The sequence below is a fragment of the Asparagus officinalis genome, chromosome 1 (genome assembly GCF_001876935.1).
Source record: "Asparagus officinalis chromosome 1, Aspof.V1, whole genome shotgun sequence".
NCBI classification, from domain to species: domain Eukaryota; kingdom Viridiplantae; phylum Streptophyta; class Magnoliopsida; order Asparagales; family Asparagaceae; genus Asparagus; species Asparagus officinalis.
In genome coordinates, this window is record NC_033794.1 from 13,293,828 (window position 1) to 13,314,211 (window position 20,384).

General features: G+C 34.1%; 1 protein-coding gene across 2 annotated transcripts in view; it reads left to right on the plus strand.

Annotated features, from left to right (window-relative positions):
• LOC109850719 (UDP-sugar pyrophosphorylase) overlaps positions 4,343–20,384 on the plus strand; it is a 57,033-nt gene continuing 40,991 nt past the window's right edge. Inside the window, exons 1-5 of one of the 2 annotated variants that reach the window (XM_020420786.1) lie at positions 4,343–4,608; positions 5,318–5,422; positions 6,379–6,495; positions 13,340–13,480; positions 13,889–13,988. In XM_020420786.1, the coding sequence (XP_020276375.1) occupies positions 4,498–4,608; positions 5,318–5,422; positions 6,379–6,495; positions 13,340–13,480; positions 13,889–13,988 (574 nt within the window). In that variant the 5' untranslated portion in view covers positions 4,343–4,497. The remainder of the gene's footprint in view (positions 4,609–5,317; positions 5,423–6,378; positions 6,496–13,339; positions 13,481–13,888; positions 13,989–20,384) is intronic. The other variant, XM_020420793.1, reaches the window with a different exon arrangement.

A 20,384-nucleotide genomic window follows, 5' to 3' on the forward strand; every position in this document is an offset into this window, starting at 1 on the left:
GGGGGGGGGGGGGGGGTTGTGACATTCTGAAAGCCAAAGGGGCTATTGGATAAACATTCAAAGTTAAGGGGTTTTCTAAAATTTACCCGATATAAAGGATTAGAGAAAAATATGGGCAATGTGAAAAAAAGTCCTTAAAATTATTCCCTGTCGCTGAGTACCAACACAGAATGCCCAATCTCTCATAGTTACGTGTGTGAAACAAAGGGGGTGTTTGTTTGCATGCAAGTGAAAGATGAAAGTGAGAAAGTTACTTTCATTTAACAATTAAGGTGTTTGTTTTCATGTAAGTGGTTATGAAAGTGAGATGTAAGAAAGTTGCCACATAAGATTTAATGCAACTTTGACTTCCCCTAAAAAAGTGGTGAAGTCACATGAAAGTGACAAAAAGGTAAGTAATTTAATTAAATGATTTTAATTATATTTTCTAATTAATCTTATTTTGTCACGTCATCTTCACATTGCACTTTCGATAATAATTTAATTTTTCAAACAAACATTGTATTTCACTTGCGTGCTGACATGGATGTAAAAGTCATTTGTAAAAAAAAGTAACTTACATATTTTAAATTCACTTTCAGATTGCCAAACACCCCTTAATGCAATTTTGATTTCCCCTAAAAAAATGGTGAAGTCACATGAAAGTGATAAAAATGTAACTAATTTAATTAAATGATTTTAATTATACTCTCTAATTAATCTTATTTTGCCACGTCATCCTAATTTAATTAAATGATTTTAATTATACTCTCTAATTAATCTTATTTTGCCACGTCATCTTCACATTGCACTTTCGATAATAATTTAATTTTTCAAACAAACACTGTATTTCACTTGTGTGCTGACATGGATGTAAAAGTCGTTTGCAAAAAAATAACTTACATATTTTAAATTCACTTTCAGATTGCCAAACACCCCCTAACAGTTGGCATTTTGTCTAGCAGGTTTTAGTGTACTCTTTATTAAAAACTACAAGGTTTGAATTTTATCTGTAGTGTAGAATTTATAAAGGAATTTTTTTAAAAAAAGGTCAGTTTTGATAAATATTTAGCAAAATTGACTGTTTTGCTAAAAATTTAGTAAAACCGATCTCTTTTTTGCCAGCTCTGATGAGCTGGTCAAAAAAGGTCGGTTTTGCTTAATTTTATTTTTGAAACACACATGACTAGTAGCCCTGTGTGTTTAGTAGCCGCTAATTGCGTCCTAAACAAATCAAGAAAAACTAATCGGACTAGTAGTCTCATGGTTTTTTTCCTGCACAGTAAAACCCCCTCTCCCTCAACTAAGCTTGTCAAGGGTGGTTTTGGTTGGGTTTGGGGTGACTCATAAATGGGTGGACATATTTGTGCCAATTTGCCCATTATGATACATTTAAGCTTTGTTAAATGTGTCATTTCTCATCCACCCATTTGTTAAATGAATGGTTCATGGATGACCCAATAACTCATTTAGTGATTTGACTTTTATATATAAAAAAGTATTAGGGTCTATTTCCAAAACCTACAAATAATACATGAAATTTAAAAATTATTAGCAGCCCCCTGAAAATTTATAATTTATAAGAAACACCCTTAAAGTTTAAAATTTTATAAAAAACACCCTCAAGAATTTAAAATTACAAAACAATCTCAGAATTTCCTAACCTTTCAAATGACACATGAAATCTAAATATTTTCAACAGTCCCTTGTAAATTTAAAATTTATAAATAACATCCTTAAAGTTTTAAAATTTGTGAAAAATACCCTCAATGGTTTAGAATTATAAAAACCACCCTAAAATTTCAAAACTTACAAATGACACATGTAATCCAAATATTACTAGCAGCCCCCTGTAAATTTATAATATAAAAAAAAAACCTCAAATTTTAAAAATTATTAAAAAAAAACCTCAAGAGTTTAATATTACAAAATAATCTCAAAATTTTATAAACTTACATATGAAAGATGAAACCAAAAAATTTTCAGCAGTCCCCTATAAATTTGAAGTTTGTAAATAACGCCCTCAAAACTTTAAAAATAAAAAAAAACACCCTCAAGGGTTTAGAATTACAAAAACTACCCTGAAATTTCAAAACCTACAAATGACACATGAAATCTAAAAATTACTAGCAGCCCCTATAGATTTATAATTTTCAAAAAACACCCTTAAATTTAAAAAAAAATTACAAAACCCCCTCAAGAATTCATAATTATATAAAACTCTCAGAATTTTTCTAAACCTACAAATGACACATGAAATTTAGAAATCTCTAACATCGCTTGTAAATTTAAAATTCGCAAAAAATACACCCAAAGTTTTAAAATTTGTAAAAAACATCCTTAAAATTTCAAAACTTCATAAAACACCAAAAATTTTTCGAGACATGTAGATAAACACACTACAAACCTAGAAATTACAAGCATCTTCTGCGGTTGTGTTCCATAAATTTCAATCTAGTGATGTTTTTCATAATTTTCAAACTTTTAGGGTATCTTTTGCAATTTTTAAATTTACAAGCGGTTGGTGGCAATTTCCAAATTTCATGTGTTATTTGTAGGTTTTGAAATTCCAAGGCGGTTTACTAATTATTAAACCCTTGAGGTTGTTTTTGTATTTTCTAAAACATTGAGGGTGTTTTTACAAATTTTAAATTTACGGGGGATGCTCAAAATATTTACTTCTAGATTTCATCTGTCATTTGTAAGTTTAGAAAATTTTAAGAGCTTTATATAATTTTGAACTCTTAAGGGTAGTTTTTGTAATTTTTTAAACTTTAAAGGTGTTTTTTTATAAATTATAAATTTACAGGGCTGTGCTAGTAGTCTTTAGATTTCATGTGTCATTTGTAGGTTTTAAAATTTTAGGGTGGTTTTTGTAATTCTAAACCCTTAAGGGTGTTTTAATAACTTTTAAAACTTTAAGGGTGTTATTTGCAAATTCTATATTTATATGGACTGCTGAAATTTTTTAGATTTCATCTGTCATTTGTAAGTTTAGAAATTTCGATATTGTTTTGTAATTTTGAACTCTTGAGTGCGTTTTTACAATTTTTTAAACTTTAAGGGTTTTTTTGTAAATTATAAATTTACGTGGAGCTGCTAGTAATCTTTAGATTTCATATGTCAATTGTAGATTTTAAATTTTTAGGATGTTTTTTGTAATTCTAAACCCTTAAGGGTGTTTTTAATAATATTTAAACCTTTGAGGCTGTCATTTGCAAATTCTATATTTATAAGGAATGTTGGAAATTTTTAGATTTCATCTGTCATTTGTAAGTTTAGAAAATTCTGAGAGTTTTTAATTTTGATTTACAAATTATAAATTTTTAGGAGGTTGCTGGTATTGTTTGGATTTCATGTGTCATTTATATGTTTTGAAATTTCAGGGTGTTTTTTGTAATTCTAAACCATTGAGGGTGTTTTTTTGCAAAATTTAAAACTTTGAGGGTGTTATTTATAAATTTTAAATATCTAGGGGACTGCTGAAAATTTTTAGATTTCATGTGTCATTTGCAAGTTTAGAAAATTCTGAGATTGTTTTCTAAATTTAAACTCTTGAGGATGTTTTTCTCATTTTCTAAAACTTTGATGGTGTATTTTGTAAATTTTAAATTTATGTGGGCCTATTGGAAATTTTATGATTTCATGTGTCATTTGTGAGGTTAGAAAGTTTCAAAAAAATTTATAATTTATAATTTTTGTGTAAATCTTAAAATTTTGAAGGGCTGTTGCTATTTTTCTAATTTTAAGTGTATTCTATCCCTACCCTTATCAAATTTGCAAGCGGTTAGAGCATCTCCAACCTAAAAAACCAAAATGATGTAGTTTTTACACAAAGTTGGTGTAGTTTTTACACCAAATCACTATTCCATCTCCAATCATTACACCAAATTTTACACCAAAAAAATATTCCTTTTATTTACAAACTATAAAATGAGATATGGTTGGAATATTTGATTTGTTATAACAAACTATAAGGACAAACTTGAGAAAAATCGAAATCTTCATATCTATAGTGCTGCGCCAAATCTGGCGTAGCACTGTTGCAGCCCATCAATTTGGCGTCCAGCTTAGCATTCGGTTAGAGCGAGCAATCGGCTTCAACTTGGAGTTTTGCGTCAATTTGAAGCTACGTTAGAGAAGCTCTTATGAGTCAAATTTGCTATCCCTACCCTCAACAAACCCCCACCTTCTCCTCCACTCCTAGGGCTGAGCATGGTTCGGTCCAAACCGAAAAAACCGATCGAACCGATTCGAAATTAATAGTCTGATTCGATTTTATTTGTAGGCGGTTCGGGTCGGGTTGAAAACTTTTCGACCCGAGCCGACCGAATACCCAATACTCATTCCCTACCCCATCCATCCCTCAACCTCTCAAAGGCTCAATTCCGAAAATCCCATTCCCAGCCGCAGCCCACGAGGCCTCCGACTCCGAGTGCTTTCTTCGTTTTCATGTACTGATTTTTTTGCTCTCTGATTTCTGCCAATTCCTTCATCACTAATCTCGCTCTGTGGGCAATGGAATCCTCCACCGTTGAAAAGCTCTCCGATCTCAGCATCGGCAGCGACGATTGGGCTGCTTCAGCTCCGAATCTCCGAAAGAATCTCCAGATCCTGTCTCCGGAACAGGTATCGATCTTGATGTAGCAAGTTTCGATTTTTTATTTTGTTAAATTGGGGGATTCAGCACTTTTATATTTCCTCCCCAAAAAAATCAAATAAGTGGAATACTTCACTATCTCGTAAGCGGTTGGTTCCTCGTTTAGTGAATCTAAAAGATTTACCATTTCCACCGTAAAAAATCATGACATAATAAGGTGATTCCTCTGGTTCTATAATCATTAGATGGGTAGTCTTTTGTGTGTGAAGAGACTCCTAGTGGACATAGTCATCTATGCAAAGTTAAAAAAAAAAAAAAAACTAATGAAAGAAGAAACACGAAGGGGTGATACCATTGGGAAAATACTACTCACTAATGCTTTGATACATTGTTGTGATGTTCGCTTATGTTCTTTGTCATGTCATGTTGGTTCTCTAACAACATGCCTACACTTCATTTATGTTTCTTTTTTCAATCGCGGGCTTAAGATTTCATTAAGTTGAATTTTGCTCATCGGGTTAGCAGGGTGATGGTACTGTTGTAGATGCCTATAGTTTAATTTGCAGTTAGAGCCTAAGATTCTTTAGCAAATTTTTTGTTGCTTTTTTCCTTTTCATCAATAAATATATATATTTTGCTTCACAAGGGCAATTTCTAACTGCTTATGCAAGCCTATGCTTACTATAACCGTGCTCCCTCTAGCTTGTTGTTAACTGTGTTATGTTCTCTGGTCAACAGATTGAACTTGCAAAAATGTTATTGTGTGAGGGACAGAGCCATCTTTTTTCTCATTGGCCAGAGCCAGGTGTTGATGATAGGAGTAAACTGAGTTTCTTTGAACAGGTTTTTCATTTTGCTTCCTTCTGAGATTGCATTTTATGTTTCTCAATGCATCTGGTATAAAATTGACATCATTAGTTTTCAAGCTATTTGCTATTATCTTAAATTGATTCATATGCAGTCTAAATCTGATCTATTTAAGTGCAAACCTGCTTGAACTTGCAATTTAATGACTAAAGCAAAGGCATTCACTTACATACAATTAGCTAATTCGAAAAACTGCCAGTAGCTTGTGGCATGATATTCTAATATAGAAATCTGTTTATATTGTATATACATTTGATAATTTGACCTTGGAAGATTTCACTATGGGATATCGCATTTCATTCTTCCTGAAAAACTCTTTATCACCAACTTCTTGAGTTACTAGCACATGATTTTCTCCCTTTATCTTTTTGTGAGTCATTTTCCTTTCACATGTAGCTACTACATTACTACCGTGTCCGTTTGACTGTCACAATCCAGGTTCAATAGAGCCAGAACGGACAGTACATCTGGAAACTTTTTTCATCTAAGTAGTAAATATTTTTATTGAATTTCCCTCAGCAATCAATTTTAGTGCATCATATTTCGAGACCGTTGATATACATTCATCTGTCGGCCAAACTTAATTGGTGGTGGATACATTTAGTACTTTAGTTATAATGAGTATACAAAAATCTTACATGATGAGCTTCTGATATTCATTTGGCGGTTAATATCACAGTGATCTACGTCTCTTATGTGCTTAGGCACTGTCAGTCTTGACATTTACTTTTGTCATACTTATTATTTTAAATTTACAGCATGTATTATGAAAGTGAAATTTGGCCCACATTGATGGTGTTCTTTTCATTCTGAAGTCTGCATGCATCTTTGCCCAACCATGATATCATCTAGATTCTGAATTTCATGTTGCTAAGGACGTTGATTATCATTTTTTTAGTGTCTGTCCCTTTAATGCATTTACTTTGTTCTAGGTCTCGCGGCTTAATGCAAGTTATCCTGGTGGTTTGGTATCATATATCAAAAATGCAAGGAGCCTACTAGCGGATTCAAAAGCTGGAAAAAATCCATTTGATGGCTTTACTCCTTCGGTCGGTTAATTTAACATTTTAACTATGCAATTAATGTCTTTATGGGATTTTGATCATTTAATTTGCTTAGTTAAATTTTCTTTTAGTTCAGCTGCGATATAATCGCAACTTATCTAAGAATTGAAGCCACAATCATGACTTATCTAAGAATTGAAGTCAGTAGATGATCTGAATGTTAGAGTGCAAGTTGGAGAAAAGACAAGATGGATTACTGGTTTTTTATTTCTGAATATCTTTTGTAAAATTTAGAAGATCTATTAAGTATTCATTGGGTCAAATCTCATGGATAGCAAATGACTGCTCATGCTTATTTCAGTCAAAATTAACACTTTGCTATTTGCTCTGGGGGAAATCATCATGCGTACTAGAAGTTGATCTTAGTTTAATTAAAATCATTTTAGTGATTTACTTTCCAGAGAAGATTTACCCTTTTATGATCAACAAAATTTTTTAGTAATTTTATACTTGAATATTATAGTCTAAGTTGCATGGAAATAGGTATAAGTGTGGGTGCAGGTACAGGACCAAAAAATTTGCCTTTTATGCACGTGCAATGCACGTGGTTAAATACTGTGATTAGGTATTTTTGGTTTATTTTCTTACTAAAGTTTGTTCCTCGGTTACTCTTTGATAATTTTTGCGCACTTTGATTAAGTGTTTTTGGTTTATTTTTTTACTAAAATTTGTTCCTCGATTACACTTTGATTATTTATTTATTTGATGTTTGTTTAAATAGGCTATACCTGGTTAAATTTTTTATGTTGATAGTTGAATTGTCAGGAGATAAATATAATCTAAAGCCAATTTAAATTTTTATTTCATTTTGATCGGCATGAAACCGAGCTTGACCTGAGGAAGTATAGCGTTATGAAAGTGAAAACATTTGAAAAAATAACATTATAAAAGGAAGATGAATAATAAAGCCAACGAGTCAAGATGATTGATTTAAAGTGGGCTAAAATGATAGAAAATAGTTAATGAAAAAAATCATAAGCTAAAGATTAATGCTAACTCTAGTATACTTTTATATGATAAAATCATCCATATATTCATATGAAAGCACTAAAATAGTTTATGAGAATCCTTTCTAAAGATTCCTAATTTTACTAAAAAAATAAAACTATTCTATAACAATTCACAAAACATTATCTTTTGTTATTGCTATTTTATTTTTTATCGAGTCGAGATCAATTATTCTTCATCTTTATCTTTTCCTAGGCAATTCTAGAATAGTGTCTTCATCGTCTACATCGATTGTTATATGAGATTGGAGCATGTTATTTTTCCTTGAGTTCATTAGTTTTTTATCTTCTCGTCTAAATTCACAAAGAAGTTGAACATATTTTTTATGTTCAACACAAACTTCTGACAATATGGACTTTAATTTTTTCCTATTTTAATAAGAATAAATGTTAATTTCATATATATTAAAATTTTTGTGCTTCTAATTTATTACTTAAATAAGGTTAGGAGCTAGCTCTTTTTTCTCTACAATGAATTCTTCTGTTGTGCATCCAATAAGAATTTTTAATGTGTCATAATGTTACATTTTGCCCTGTTTGTGTCATTTTCCATGAGGATCTGAACTAAATACATTACATTTTTCATTATTAATTTTCTTTAGATTATAATATTAATATTTAATTTTGATATATTTATTTCATGAAGAAAAAATATCACTTAACCTTGGTACTACATCATCGACGATTCTATAATATTTATCATCTGGACATTTATTATTAACATCTCTATCCACTCTCTTGTTACAACATTTACAAACATAGAAGTATAGAACCACTGCTCAACTCTATTTAAATGGTAGTTATCACTTATCATTGCTTTAAAGGTGCGATAGTGTGTCCGTATATTGGTAAATTATTCTTAGGTTTTCATTGTATGAATTTTGGAGTAGGTTTTCTAAGATCATACCTCTTTCGAATATTATAATGGTTGTATATATTAGTAATTTGAATTTTTGCTGTATTTATAAAGAGCCTTAATGGAGATGCTTTTGTCTTAGCAGCTTACTCCAAAAGAATGCTGCATATTAGTTTTAAAATATAATATTTTTTTTATTTACAGTGTTATTTGGATCTTTGCTTGGTTTGCTTACTAATCTCTTATTTCTTCAGTAAGTTGTATATTTGGATTGATATATATTAGTGACGCAATTTACGATGATATGCATGTCTCCTCTATAAATTTGAGACAGATATAAGGTGAATTTTATATTTAGTGATATTTAATAAGAATTTTAGTAATGAAATATACTACTTCATATTTAGAGATCTTAAATTCTAATAGTGCTATTACATCATTATCTTTGATTGTGTCTTTAAGAATTGATCGTTCGTTAGTAGTGATACCTCTAAATAAAGTCACAAGCAGGGTCATGACACTATATAAGAAAAAGAAAAAGAGCGATTTTATATTTTTTGCTTACGCAGAGTCGTAACATGGTAATTTTTCTTTTATCTTCCATAAAGAATGTTTCTTTGATTGGAACAAAGTTGTTCAATATATTCTTCAGTGGGTATCCAGTCAGTATTTCTTTGATAAATATAACTTATGCTAGTGTCAATTGAAGTGATTCATGGACATTCCGAATTCCATTTGAAATGAAAACCGCTTGATTCTTTTGAATGATATCTCTAAATTTTCTATAGTCCTATATACATAAATCTTTATAATTTTTTACCCATAAATATTATTACCATTAAAGATCAATATTTATAGATTATAATCAATTAATGTTAAGCTATTATATTATAGTCTTTTATTAGTTTTTTGTGATTTACTCTTCTATCAATTAATGATACTTATGTATTTTTGCTGCTCTAATGTATTGGTAAAATTATATGCAGTTACTTTAATTTATACAATAATATTAATTTTTAATCAATTATATATTTTTTAAATTTTTTATTTTTTGACTGGATTTTTTAATCTGTTATTATTACCATTTTTTACCAGTATCAACTTGACTATTTTCAGATTCTAAAAATGGATAGATTATAAGTTATATTTATATATCTTAATGAAAGAACATCAAACAATTATTCTCTTTTTTGACAAGTTGTAAATTTTTTAGCTTTTTATTTTGTGTAATTTTAAACTTTTGAGAGTAGTTTGTCTAATTTTTAAAACTTTTAGTTTTTTTGTAATACTTCATGTAATAAGCTGATACTACGGAGGTGTTTCATATATTTTATTAATCTTATTTAAATTGTTTCATATATTTTATTAATCTTATTTAAATTGTTGACCTATTGATAGTTCATAGAATATTAGGATAAGATATAAGTATGATTAGGATAAATTATAATTTAAATTAAATATTTAAAGTAGCATAGTATAATTTTGACTATGGAAAGCTTTTCCCAAACTCGTGCTTTTAAAGGGAGTATGATATGATTTTTGGTTTTCTTAATTTTTCTTTTTTATAATTTTTAGAATGACTTTTGTCTTTTTAATTTGTTTGGTGAATTTTGTAAATATCTCATCCACATTATATAGATTTGTGGGTCTACGTTGTTCCCGGGTTTGACCTTTGGGGTAGCTATTATTTGTCTTATTAATTTATTTAGTTTTTACATATACGCCATTTATTTTGTAGATATTTGTAAATTTGGCGTTTAATAATTTTATTTAGATTTACATTTTAATTTAAATTGTATCCTTATCTTCATACTATGTATATTCAATAAGAATTCATTAATTTATCAACTTACTTTTACTTAATAGAATGATATTTGAATTCAAAGTGTATTTTTATCTATCAAAAGATTTTCTTGAACTCGTGCTTTTAAAGAGAGTATGATATGATATATGTTTGGAATTAAGAATTTACATAAAACCTTTATTATTTTTCAATATGTGTTATTAGAACAAAAAGTTCTTACACATTTTTAATTTTTTTTATTATGTTGATTATTATAAATTGGAAACTACATGTTTTGAACTAAACAATCAAACAAGCCTTTGAAATCATAGTTTTGAACTTGGGTATGAGCTGAAACAAACATGACACATGTCTAATAGGTTTCAAAAAATGCATGTGAAGTGTAGGATGTACGTTCAAAAAGCGTATGAGAAGTGTTTTAAATTAAAACATTTATCATAGAATTGAGTACATGTTGGAATAAATGTATGCATATATCCAAGGAGTGTCCATGAAGTTCCAGTATGGTACATGTTGGGTACCGGTATGGCTTCATGATAGAACTACCCGACTAACATAAATTATAGTTCTCCAGCGATTGAGATTCACAGGATTTTTACTGTTTTGCTCATTTTCTACCATGGCGTGCAGACAGGATAATCAAACTAGACTAGCTACCGTAAGAGGTATAGGTTAACACCTAATATCTTGGGCTTTGTACTGGGGATCCTTAAGGTATTTGTAACATCATTTTCTGTGATTTTGCCAGTTTCAGATCAGCGCATACACCTTCTCGTGTTGACATCATAAAGATAACTTATAATAGACTAAAATTTTCGAGAAATATTAGTAATGTTTCCATACATTTTTTTATAAATCTAGAGGAGATTTTGATGAAATCATGTGTCTTAGAAAAGCTGATGCAGCGAATCATGAATTAATAACCAGCATAAATGAATAAATTGAAAGTCGTGCATAAAATTTAATAACTATAGTTGCACTGACAATACAAAAAAATTTCAGATATAATCTAATATATTATCATATTTTCATTAGCATTACTTCAATTGGGAGGATCTAATTTTTATGTTGCGAACTGAAATAATTTCAACATATTTATACAGCTTTTATTGTGTTCAGTTTTTGTGTTGATATATATATGATTTTTTGTGCCTAACTAACTATGAAGCTAATTCAATATGTCATTTACGGTTTAACTTTTAATTTTTTTATTTGTATTAATTTTAACTCACCATGTCATTTTATCTATTGTAGGTTTATTTGCTAAGTCCTATATGGGACATATTGTTTTTCATGTTAGATAGTTTTATGTTTGTGTTGGGTTTTTTGTTAACTTTGCTATTATACATTACTATGTAGGATTTTGATTTATCTTAACATTCTTATGCTAATTTAAATGAATAAACTAGCATTGGTCAAGTGACAACCATATCTGATCTATTCAGATGATATCATACAAATAAGGGCAGCAATAAACTAATGTGGGCCTATACTAACTTTGATATATGTGGATCAGCTCCACAAACTGCCTGTCTAAAAAGCGTAGAAGATTTACTTTTAGTTTTGGATCTTTTCCTCATTCTACAAGTCTCTTACCACAACCCTACAATTAGACACCATAGAAGGATCGACATAAATTTTAACTAAAGGTATGTAACACAAACTTGAGAATTGAGTTTTCACTTCTGATACTTCTATTGGATATTTTCTGAATATATCATGAAAGTGAGTTTCATAAACTACACCAAAAAGTAGCACAGTCTGTCCACATTTTGGCTTTGGACCAATCAGAAGTGAAGTTTTAGCCACTGGAAAAAAAAGAATTATAGATGTGATCATGTGAGTCTCATCATCTGTCTAGTTGTCTGAATAACTCTATTTAGCGGAAACCAATCTAACATGGCAGGCGATAAACTGTAATACCCCAACCCCTCAACCCTTGAGAGGGTGATGTGATTAGTAGTGATAGATTTGATTGGGATACTCATACCACCAAGATGCATCTTCTTTTCGGGAACCCAACTCTTAGAAACTCCAAAGTTAAGCGTGCTTGGCCTGAAGAAATTCTAGGATGGGTGACCCCCTGGGAAATTTTCCAGGTAGCGTGTGAGTGAGAACAAAACGTGCTGAAAAGACATATGGCGGTTTGTGAAGCCAGTCCATCAAATCTAATAGCGTACCGATTCCGGGATTCCGGGACGGGACGTTACAAATGGTATCAGAGCCAAGCCAACCGGAATTGTAAGAGCTAAGTGCTATGCGGCGCAAAGTGCTATGTCGAGAGGGCGGGAGCCACCTCTTGAGGCCGTAGGAGTCACATCTAGAATCTCACACGGATGGTACGGTCTTGGATGATATGAACTGGCGCAACGAGGACGTTGTGAGTTTAAGTGGGGGAGTTTGTAATACCACAACCCTTGAGAGGGTGATGTGATTAGTATTGATCGATTTGATTGGAATACTCATACCACCAAGATGCATCTTCTTTTCGGTAACCCAACTCTTAAAAACTCCAAAGTTAAGCGTGCTTGGTCTGGAAAAATTCTAGGATGGGTGACCCCCCGGGAAATTTCCAGGTAGCGTGTGAGTGAGGACAAAACGTGCTGAAAAGACATGTGGTGGTTTGTGAGGCCAGTCCATCAGATCTAATAGCGTACCGACTCCGGGATTCCGGGACGGGGCGTTACATAAACCAGCCTGAAAACCTGAGTTACCTTTGAGTGGACTGATCCAGGAGCTTGTCATGGAGACTTGGAATTGATTTCATGTAACTTCTCAGTATACAATATCAATGCAAATTTTCATAGAAATGTGGAGAAACTGTATTGATCTGTTCATCACAAAATTGTTGCAGCATGCCAGCATCTGGAGATACTTTATTAGATTATCCATCAAAATGAGTTTCAACCTTGATAAGTTTATTTTATCTTTTAGAGACTTCATGCTTCATTGATGTACATGGTATTTCATATTGTTCATGTGACATAATTCTTAGTGACTTTTGATACTGAGCAGTTAAAAGCAGATAAGCAATGCATTATGCTGAATCTATTTTTAACATTTGATAAGATTATTCCAAAATATCTAAAAAGCTACAAATTGCATATTGCTCTTTATTATCAGTTAGACTATGACATAGCCTGAAGTAGATTTCTTGTGTAGGTTCCATCAGGCGAAGTATTAACCTTTGGTGATGATAACTTTATGATGTTGGAAGAAGAAGGCATTAGAGAAGCACAGAATGCTGCATTTGTTCTTGTCGCAGGTGGGCTTGGCGAACGGCTTGGGTACAAGGGGATTAAGGTGTAATCTTATTTTCTCTCATACTGATGAATTAGTCCACTTGTATGTTGCTAGTATTTCTCCCTTTTGTTTCTTACTTTACTTTAGGAGACATGTTAAAGAACTCGTGTTGTGGGTATGCTTTGGGTCTAGGGTGCATATAAATGATAAATCATCATATGGTTTGTCATACTTGGGTTTGTGGGTATGCTTTGGGTCTAGGGTGCATATAAATGATAAATCATCATATGGTTTGTCATACTTGGGTTTGTGCATTTAGTTTTATGCATTTGGTATGGTTTGTCATACTTGGGTTTGTGCATTTAGTTTTATGCATTTGGTTGAAAAAAACTATATTTTTACCCTAAGGACTTCCATTTGACTTGGTATATTCACATTATGTTAAATAGTCCTGTATTTGCGATGCAGTTAGCTCTTCCTTCAGAAATCACGACAGGGACATGCTTCTTGCAGCATTACGTAGAGTCAATTCTTGCTCTTCAGGAGGCTAGCTGTAAACTCTCTCCAGGTTAGTTTAAACGTGCTAGCTTCATATAAAACATTTAAACTTGATGCTAGCCTTACAGCACCTTTTAGCAATTATTATTATTATTATTATTATTATTTGTGTTCAAAGAGTTTTCTTTAACTTTTGTAATTTGATTGGTCTTACTGATAGTTGCAATAGTAGTCCCCAGTTTTGCATCCATGATCAATATCTTCTTACTTCGTTTCAGGTAGTTAATATTACCTTTAGTAAAATTAAGAAACTGTTGTTCCAACTATTGTTAGAGTTTGATGCCCTTATCTATATTTACAGAGTTAAGAATGCTATAGTCATGAGCCTAACTAAACCTGTTTCGAACTGCACAGTTGGCTTTTAAATACAACTTCTCCATTAAACTCCCCAATTGAGGATAACAGATAAAAATCGGAACCTAGGAATTGGGCCCTAATTCCATATCATCGCAGTAATGTTCATTTTCCTCTTGAGGGCAAATCTCCTTTTATTAGCCATTCTTCTTTGCTGCTTTTGTAATCATGTCTTTCTATGCTTTTCTTGCATCCTAAATACAAATTACTCTGTATTCAGTCTAACACATAGTCATACCTTCTTCGTTTTTTTCCTTACCGTTGTGGTATTGGGGTTGCAGAAGCTAGGTGAGAAGTTGTTTTGGTGTTGGAGGATTGAGAAGAGAAGAAAGTTGAAAGGAAGAGGCAATGTAGAACTGAAAAGATGAACGTTTGTGTTCACTTGCATCGCCGATTAAAGAAGAGATGCCCATGTCACCAAGTCATAGTTATCTTCGACAAGTTCCATAAGCCCATGGGAGGAGAATAGAATCTTTATTTGGAGGCGCCAGATATCATAGTTTTTGCTATAAAAAAAGAGGACTAGGTTTCGGGAGTAGTTGAAAAGAGATGTAGCGGAGGAAGATGATGTTGTTATATAGTGTGATATGGATACATAGGTTAAGGCTTTTAACATTAATTTGCTATTAAAAATGAGGACTAGGAGGTGGAGATATTTGCAGTTGGTGAAGGAGGCCGGAGCAGGGGTCGGAGGCCATGGAGGCGGACCTAAGTTTTGCAGTCTGTGTAAGCGGCCCACACTCACCTAGGTGCTTCTAGGACCTAGGCGGGCACCCTAGGTGCCGCTTATGTCTAGGTGGGTGGACTACTTTTTAAAACATTGGTTAACATATCTCTATTTTCTATTCGCTGGTTATTTCTAGATCTTTCTATATTACAAGATGTAGATTTTTCTAGAGAACTCTAGAATTACAAAATACTTCTAATATCGCGATACAATAGCAAGGCTCTGATATCATGTTGACCAAAAAAACTTCTAGCATTGATGGAAGTCCAATGTCAAGTTTGTACTTTCAGTGCATTTCCTTTTTTCTTTTCAGCAAGAAGGTTATGCTATGTACAAGAATTTAAAAGATAGTTTACTAAAAAATATATTGATGTGTGTGCTGGCTGATGCAGGTATAAGAAAAATGATCCATAGAACATGTTGTGTGTGCTTGTTTTCCGGTGAATGCAATTATATGATATGTCATTACAAAATGTTTTAGGATAGATTGTCCAGAACACTTGCTTTCTTTGACTGTTTTCTTGATTTCTACATGCATCGTGCTTGCTTGCTAACCCATGCTAGCTTGTAGTGTTACTGGCCTGGGTGGTTGCCTAGCAGATGCTGCCAGGCACCGGCTCTGGCGCCTAGCGGCAGCCTACCGCTTTATATAGCATTGCTTGTTTGCATTAACTTGCTTTCTAGCCAGCTATATGATACACTGCCCAAAACACTTCCTATTCTATGTGTGTTATAGACATCGAAGAGACTTTGTGCATGGCGGGTCGTCCATGTAAGTAGCAGGCATCTGTGCATTTGTAGGCTTATGTACCTGTTCATATGCTTGAAATTGTAGCATGGAGCATCCCAAACATTTTGACAGCGAAACATGCACTGGTGATCTTATAATTTGTTGATAATTGTACCAGGAGTTGTGTGTGAGTGTGTGTTAGTTGGTGCGGGGGGTGTAGATCATCTGGAATGTGTGTGGTGGCCTGGTGATGCATGCATGTGCATAACGTATGCGGGCTTGTGCATGTGTGGGAATTAAAAGATCAAGTTCTTGATTGTTATATCTGGTGCTGGAATTTTTTGAAGCAATAATACATTACATAAGATGATTCCATCATGACTATTGTTGACAATGATATATACAGTGATGCAGCTAAAAAAATATTCATGATTATTATATACAACGGTGGAAAATTTTGAAGTAATTTCATAGTGATAGTGAGTTAATAAGATTAATGTAAGAAATAGATATCCAGTGTTTTTAAAAAATGGAGCGTGGATTAGCAACTAGCAAGAAAGAGTCTATTACATGATGTAAATATGTAATATGTAAATTATTTAAAAAAAATAAAAGAAAGAGTCTATTACATGACGCATGTGTCAAACGCACATGTGACGTGCGCCTCGTGTGCGTACCGCGTCCCGTCTCTGGTGTGGGGGGCAATTGTGCGTACAGCGCCCCGATTCTGGTGCGGGGCGCAATTGTTCCAACCCGCAGCGTCCAGCGCGCGCCTCGATAATAATGGTTTTAAGTCATCAAATGTGAAGTAAAATTGAAAGATGACACCATAGGACAAATTCTGCAGAGTACTTTTGGGGTCGCTCAACACTTCTCCTTTGTTGGTTCATCCTTCTTGTTCTTAGGAATAATAAGGCTTGTTCTGTGATCTCTTAGCTTGTCACTCATGTAGGCATATTAATAGATAAACAATTATATTCAATTCAGGTTTGAAGCTAGTGCCCAGCGCCCGGGGCGCACGCCTCGATAATAATGGTTTTAAGTTATCAAATGTGAAGTAAATTTGAAAGATGACACAATAGGACATAAATTCTGTAGAGTACTTTTGGGGTCGGTCAACACTTCTCCTTTGTTGGTTCATCCTTCTTGTTGTTAGCTATGAAGCACCGACTCTTACAAACAACCCCCGTCCCCGTGTCCGACGCTTGTCGGAGACGGACACGCGTTCGACACGCGCTCGACACGCGTCGGACACGACGTCAACGGCGTCGACACGGTCAACTCCGTCGACTCGCGGCAGACACAGGGCGGACACGACGAAGTTGGGGGCAACACGACGAAACCAAAAAATGAAACCTAAACTCGAAACCCAAACCCGAAACCCAATTTCAAACTTAAACCCAAACCCTAACCCTAGTCATCAGAAAACATACCCGATTTCACGCCGCCAGCTCCCAGTCTCGTCGTCGCCATCTCCCAGTCGTTGTCGATCATCTCCAAGCCTCGGTTAGTCACTCCGCTCTCTGTCTCTCTCTCTCTCTTCGATCGCTCTCTCTCCCCCCGATCGCGCCCTCTCTCCCCAATCGCGCTCTCTCTCCCCCCGATCGTTCTCTCTCTCTCCACCGATCGCTCTCTCTCATTCTCTCTCTTTTATAACCCAAATCCCAGTCTCTCTCCCCAATTCTCTCCCTACTTTACTTTACTGTCACTATTTTTTATTTTTCTTTTATGTTATTATTTTTATTTTTAACTGTTACTGTATAAAAATATAAGAATTAGGATCATATTGTTAATTAATTAGTTAATTAATTAGGGTTTTTTAATTTTTTAATTTACTGTTACTGTAGTTACTATTTTACTATTATTAATTTTACTATTATTAATTTTTTTAATTTATTGTTATTGCTTGTATTTTACAGAAATGAAACAAGATGGGGGTTCTAGTGGTAATGGAGTACAAGATGATAAATGTCCGCTTTAAAAATATGTTACCAAATTGGAGAAAAGGGGGGAACAGCAAGAGAAAATTAGAGATGGAGATGTAATTATTATAGAGATGATTTTACCGGTTCACACTCAAGAGTTAAAAATCACCTCTTGAGGATAAGCGGGACTGGAATTAAGATGTGTTCCAAGTCAACACCCGAAAATCTAAGGGAGTTTCAAAGGACGTTGGATCAAGCGGAGGCAAGGTTGAGGGCTTCTAAGCCTAAGATGCCAGTTTTGCCTATATCTTCGACTGCAATTACGACCGGTATAAGTGCAAGTGCAAGCATGCCTATTGGTGCATGTGAATCTAAGAGGAGGAGGGGGTCTAATACCATGGAACAAGCATTCAATATGAGAGCAAGAGAATAATTGGATGCATTGATTGGTAGGATGTTCTACACCGGGGGATTGTCCTTTAACTTGACAAGGAATCCATATTATGCCAAGGCTTTTGCATATGCCGCAAGCAATCCAATCTCTGGCTACAAGCCTTTCGGTTACAATTCCATAAGGACCACTATCTTACAACGTGAGAAAACTCACGTAGAGAGGTTGATGGGGCCCATCAGGGGCACATGGTCACAAAAGGGGGTCTCCATTTGTAGTGATGGGTGGGCGGATGCACAAAGAAGACCCATCATTAATTTTATGACGGTATGTGAGGGTAAGCTAATGTTTTTGAATGCCGTGAATATCGAGGGAGAAGTCAAGAATAAGTATTTTATCCAAGCACAGCTAGAAAAGTGCATCACAGAGGTAGGACCGAAGAATGTTATCCAAATCATAACCGATAATGCCTCGGCATGCAAGGCCGCGGGAGGGCTTGTGGAGGGCACCTGACCTCACATATTTTAGACTCCTTATGTAGTCCATACACTCAATCTTGCTATCAAGAATATTTGTGCGGCTAAGAACACGGAAGCAAATGCCATGGCTTATACACAATTACATTGGATTACAGAGATCTACGATGATGCATTGTTTATGAAGAATTTTATTATGAATCATTCTATGCGGCTTTCCATGTTTAATGATTATTCCAAGATGAAGCTCCTATCGATTGCCGACACAAGATTTGCCTCGTGGATTATTATGTTGAAGAGGTTTAAGATCGTCAAGAGAGGCCTCCAAGACATAGTCCTAAGACCAAGTGCAATGGCTAACAATTAGGACAATTATTTGGTGCAATGGCTAAGCAAGTGGATGGGCAAATGAAAAGTAGGGGAGAGAAAAGGCAAAATTTGCCTACCGGTTAAATTTCACCAAGGGCTCCGCGTGTCAGAAGATGGTTGAGTGATGTGGAGGAAAGATAAAATGAAAAACTTTTGAAAAACTAGTTGTTGTGGAGTTGAAAGGCAATTGGAAAAGACAAGTGATGTGGAGGGGGAATAAAGTGAGGTGGAAGGAGAGAGAAAGGCAATATTTGCCTTGTCATTGGAGATGGTCTAAGTAATCGATGGAGCTTGTATAGAGAAGATGGTGTGGGAAAAGCTCAATTTGTTAAAGAGAAAGTCCTCGATGATTTGTGATGGGACAAGATAGATTTTATTCTTGACTTCACTGGCCCAATTTATGAAATGATAAGGGTCACTGACACCGATACACCATGTCTTCATTTGGTGTATGATATGTGGGATACAATGATTGAGAAGGTGAAGCAAGCTATTTATAGGCATAAGGATAAAAGGGATAACGAGGAATCTCCTTTTTATGAGGTGGTTCACAAGATCTTGGTGGATCGATGGAACAATAGCAACATCCCGCTTTAGTGCTTGGCACACTCTTTAGTTCCAAGGTAATATTTCACATTTCACACTTTAATGCGAATATTTCTTTTACTTAATACCTTGTGGGCTAATTCATGTTATTAACGAATATAGGTACTATCATTCCACGTGGCTCAATGAGAATGTCAATCGGCAAGCTCCAAGTCAAGATCTTGAGATCTCTACGGAAAGAGCAAAGTGCTTAAGAAGATACTATACTAACCCCGATGAACGACGGACGGTGAACTTGGAATATGCTAAGTTTGTGGGGGCTTTGGAGGTTTTTAGTGATCCAAATTCTCTTTCCGATAGAGCACATATGGATCCTAAGTCATCGTGACTTCTTTATGGTGCAAATACTCCAAATTTGCAATCATTGGCCGTAAAGCTTCTAGGCCAACATTGTTCCTCTTCTTGTTGTGAACGGAATTGGAGTACGTATGGTTTCATTCACTCCTTAAAGAGGAACAAGCTAACCCTGGTACGTGCGGAGGATCTTGTTTATGTTCACACCAACCTTCGCTTACTTTCTCGAAGTTCGGAAGAGTATATGGAAGGGGAATCAAGAATGTGGGATGTTGGTGGAGATACATTTGAATCATTTTAAGGTGCCGGTATTTTAGATGTTGCCGCCCTTTCTCTTGACGAGCCCACGATGGAGGCCGTTGTGTTTGAGGAGGATGAAGGAGTTGAAACCATAGAATGATCTTTTGATGTTTTAACTTGAGAACTTTATTTTTAAGATACACTTTTGGTTGTAATTTTTGCAACATTAGTAACTTAGTATTTTGTAGCCATGGAACTAGTTGCAACTTGAACTTTATTCTCTTGTATTTTGAT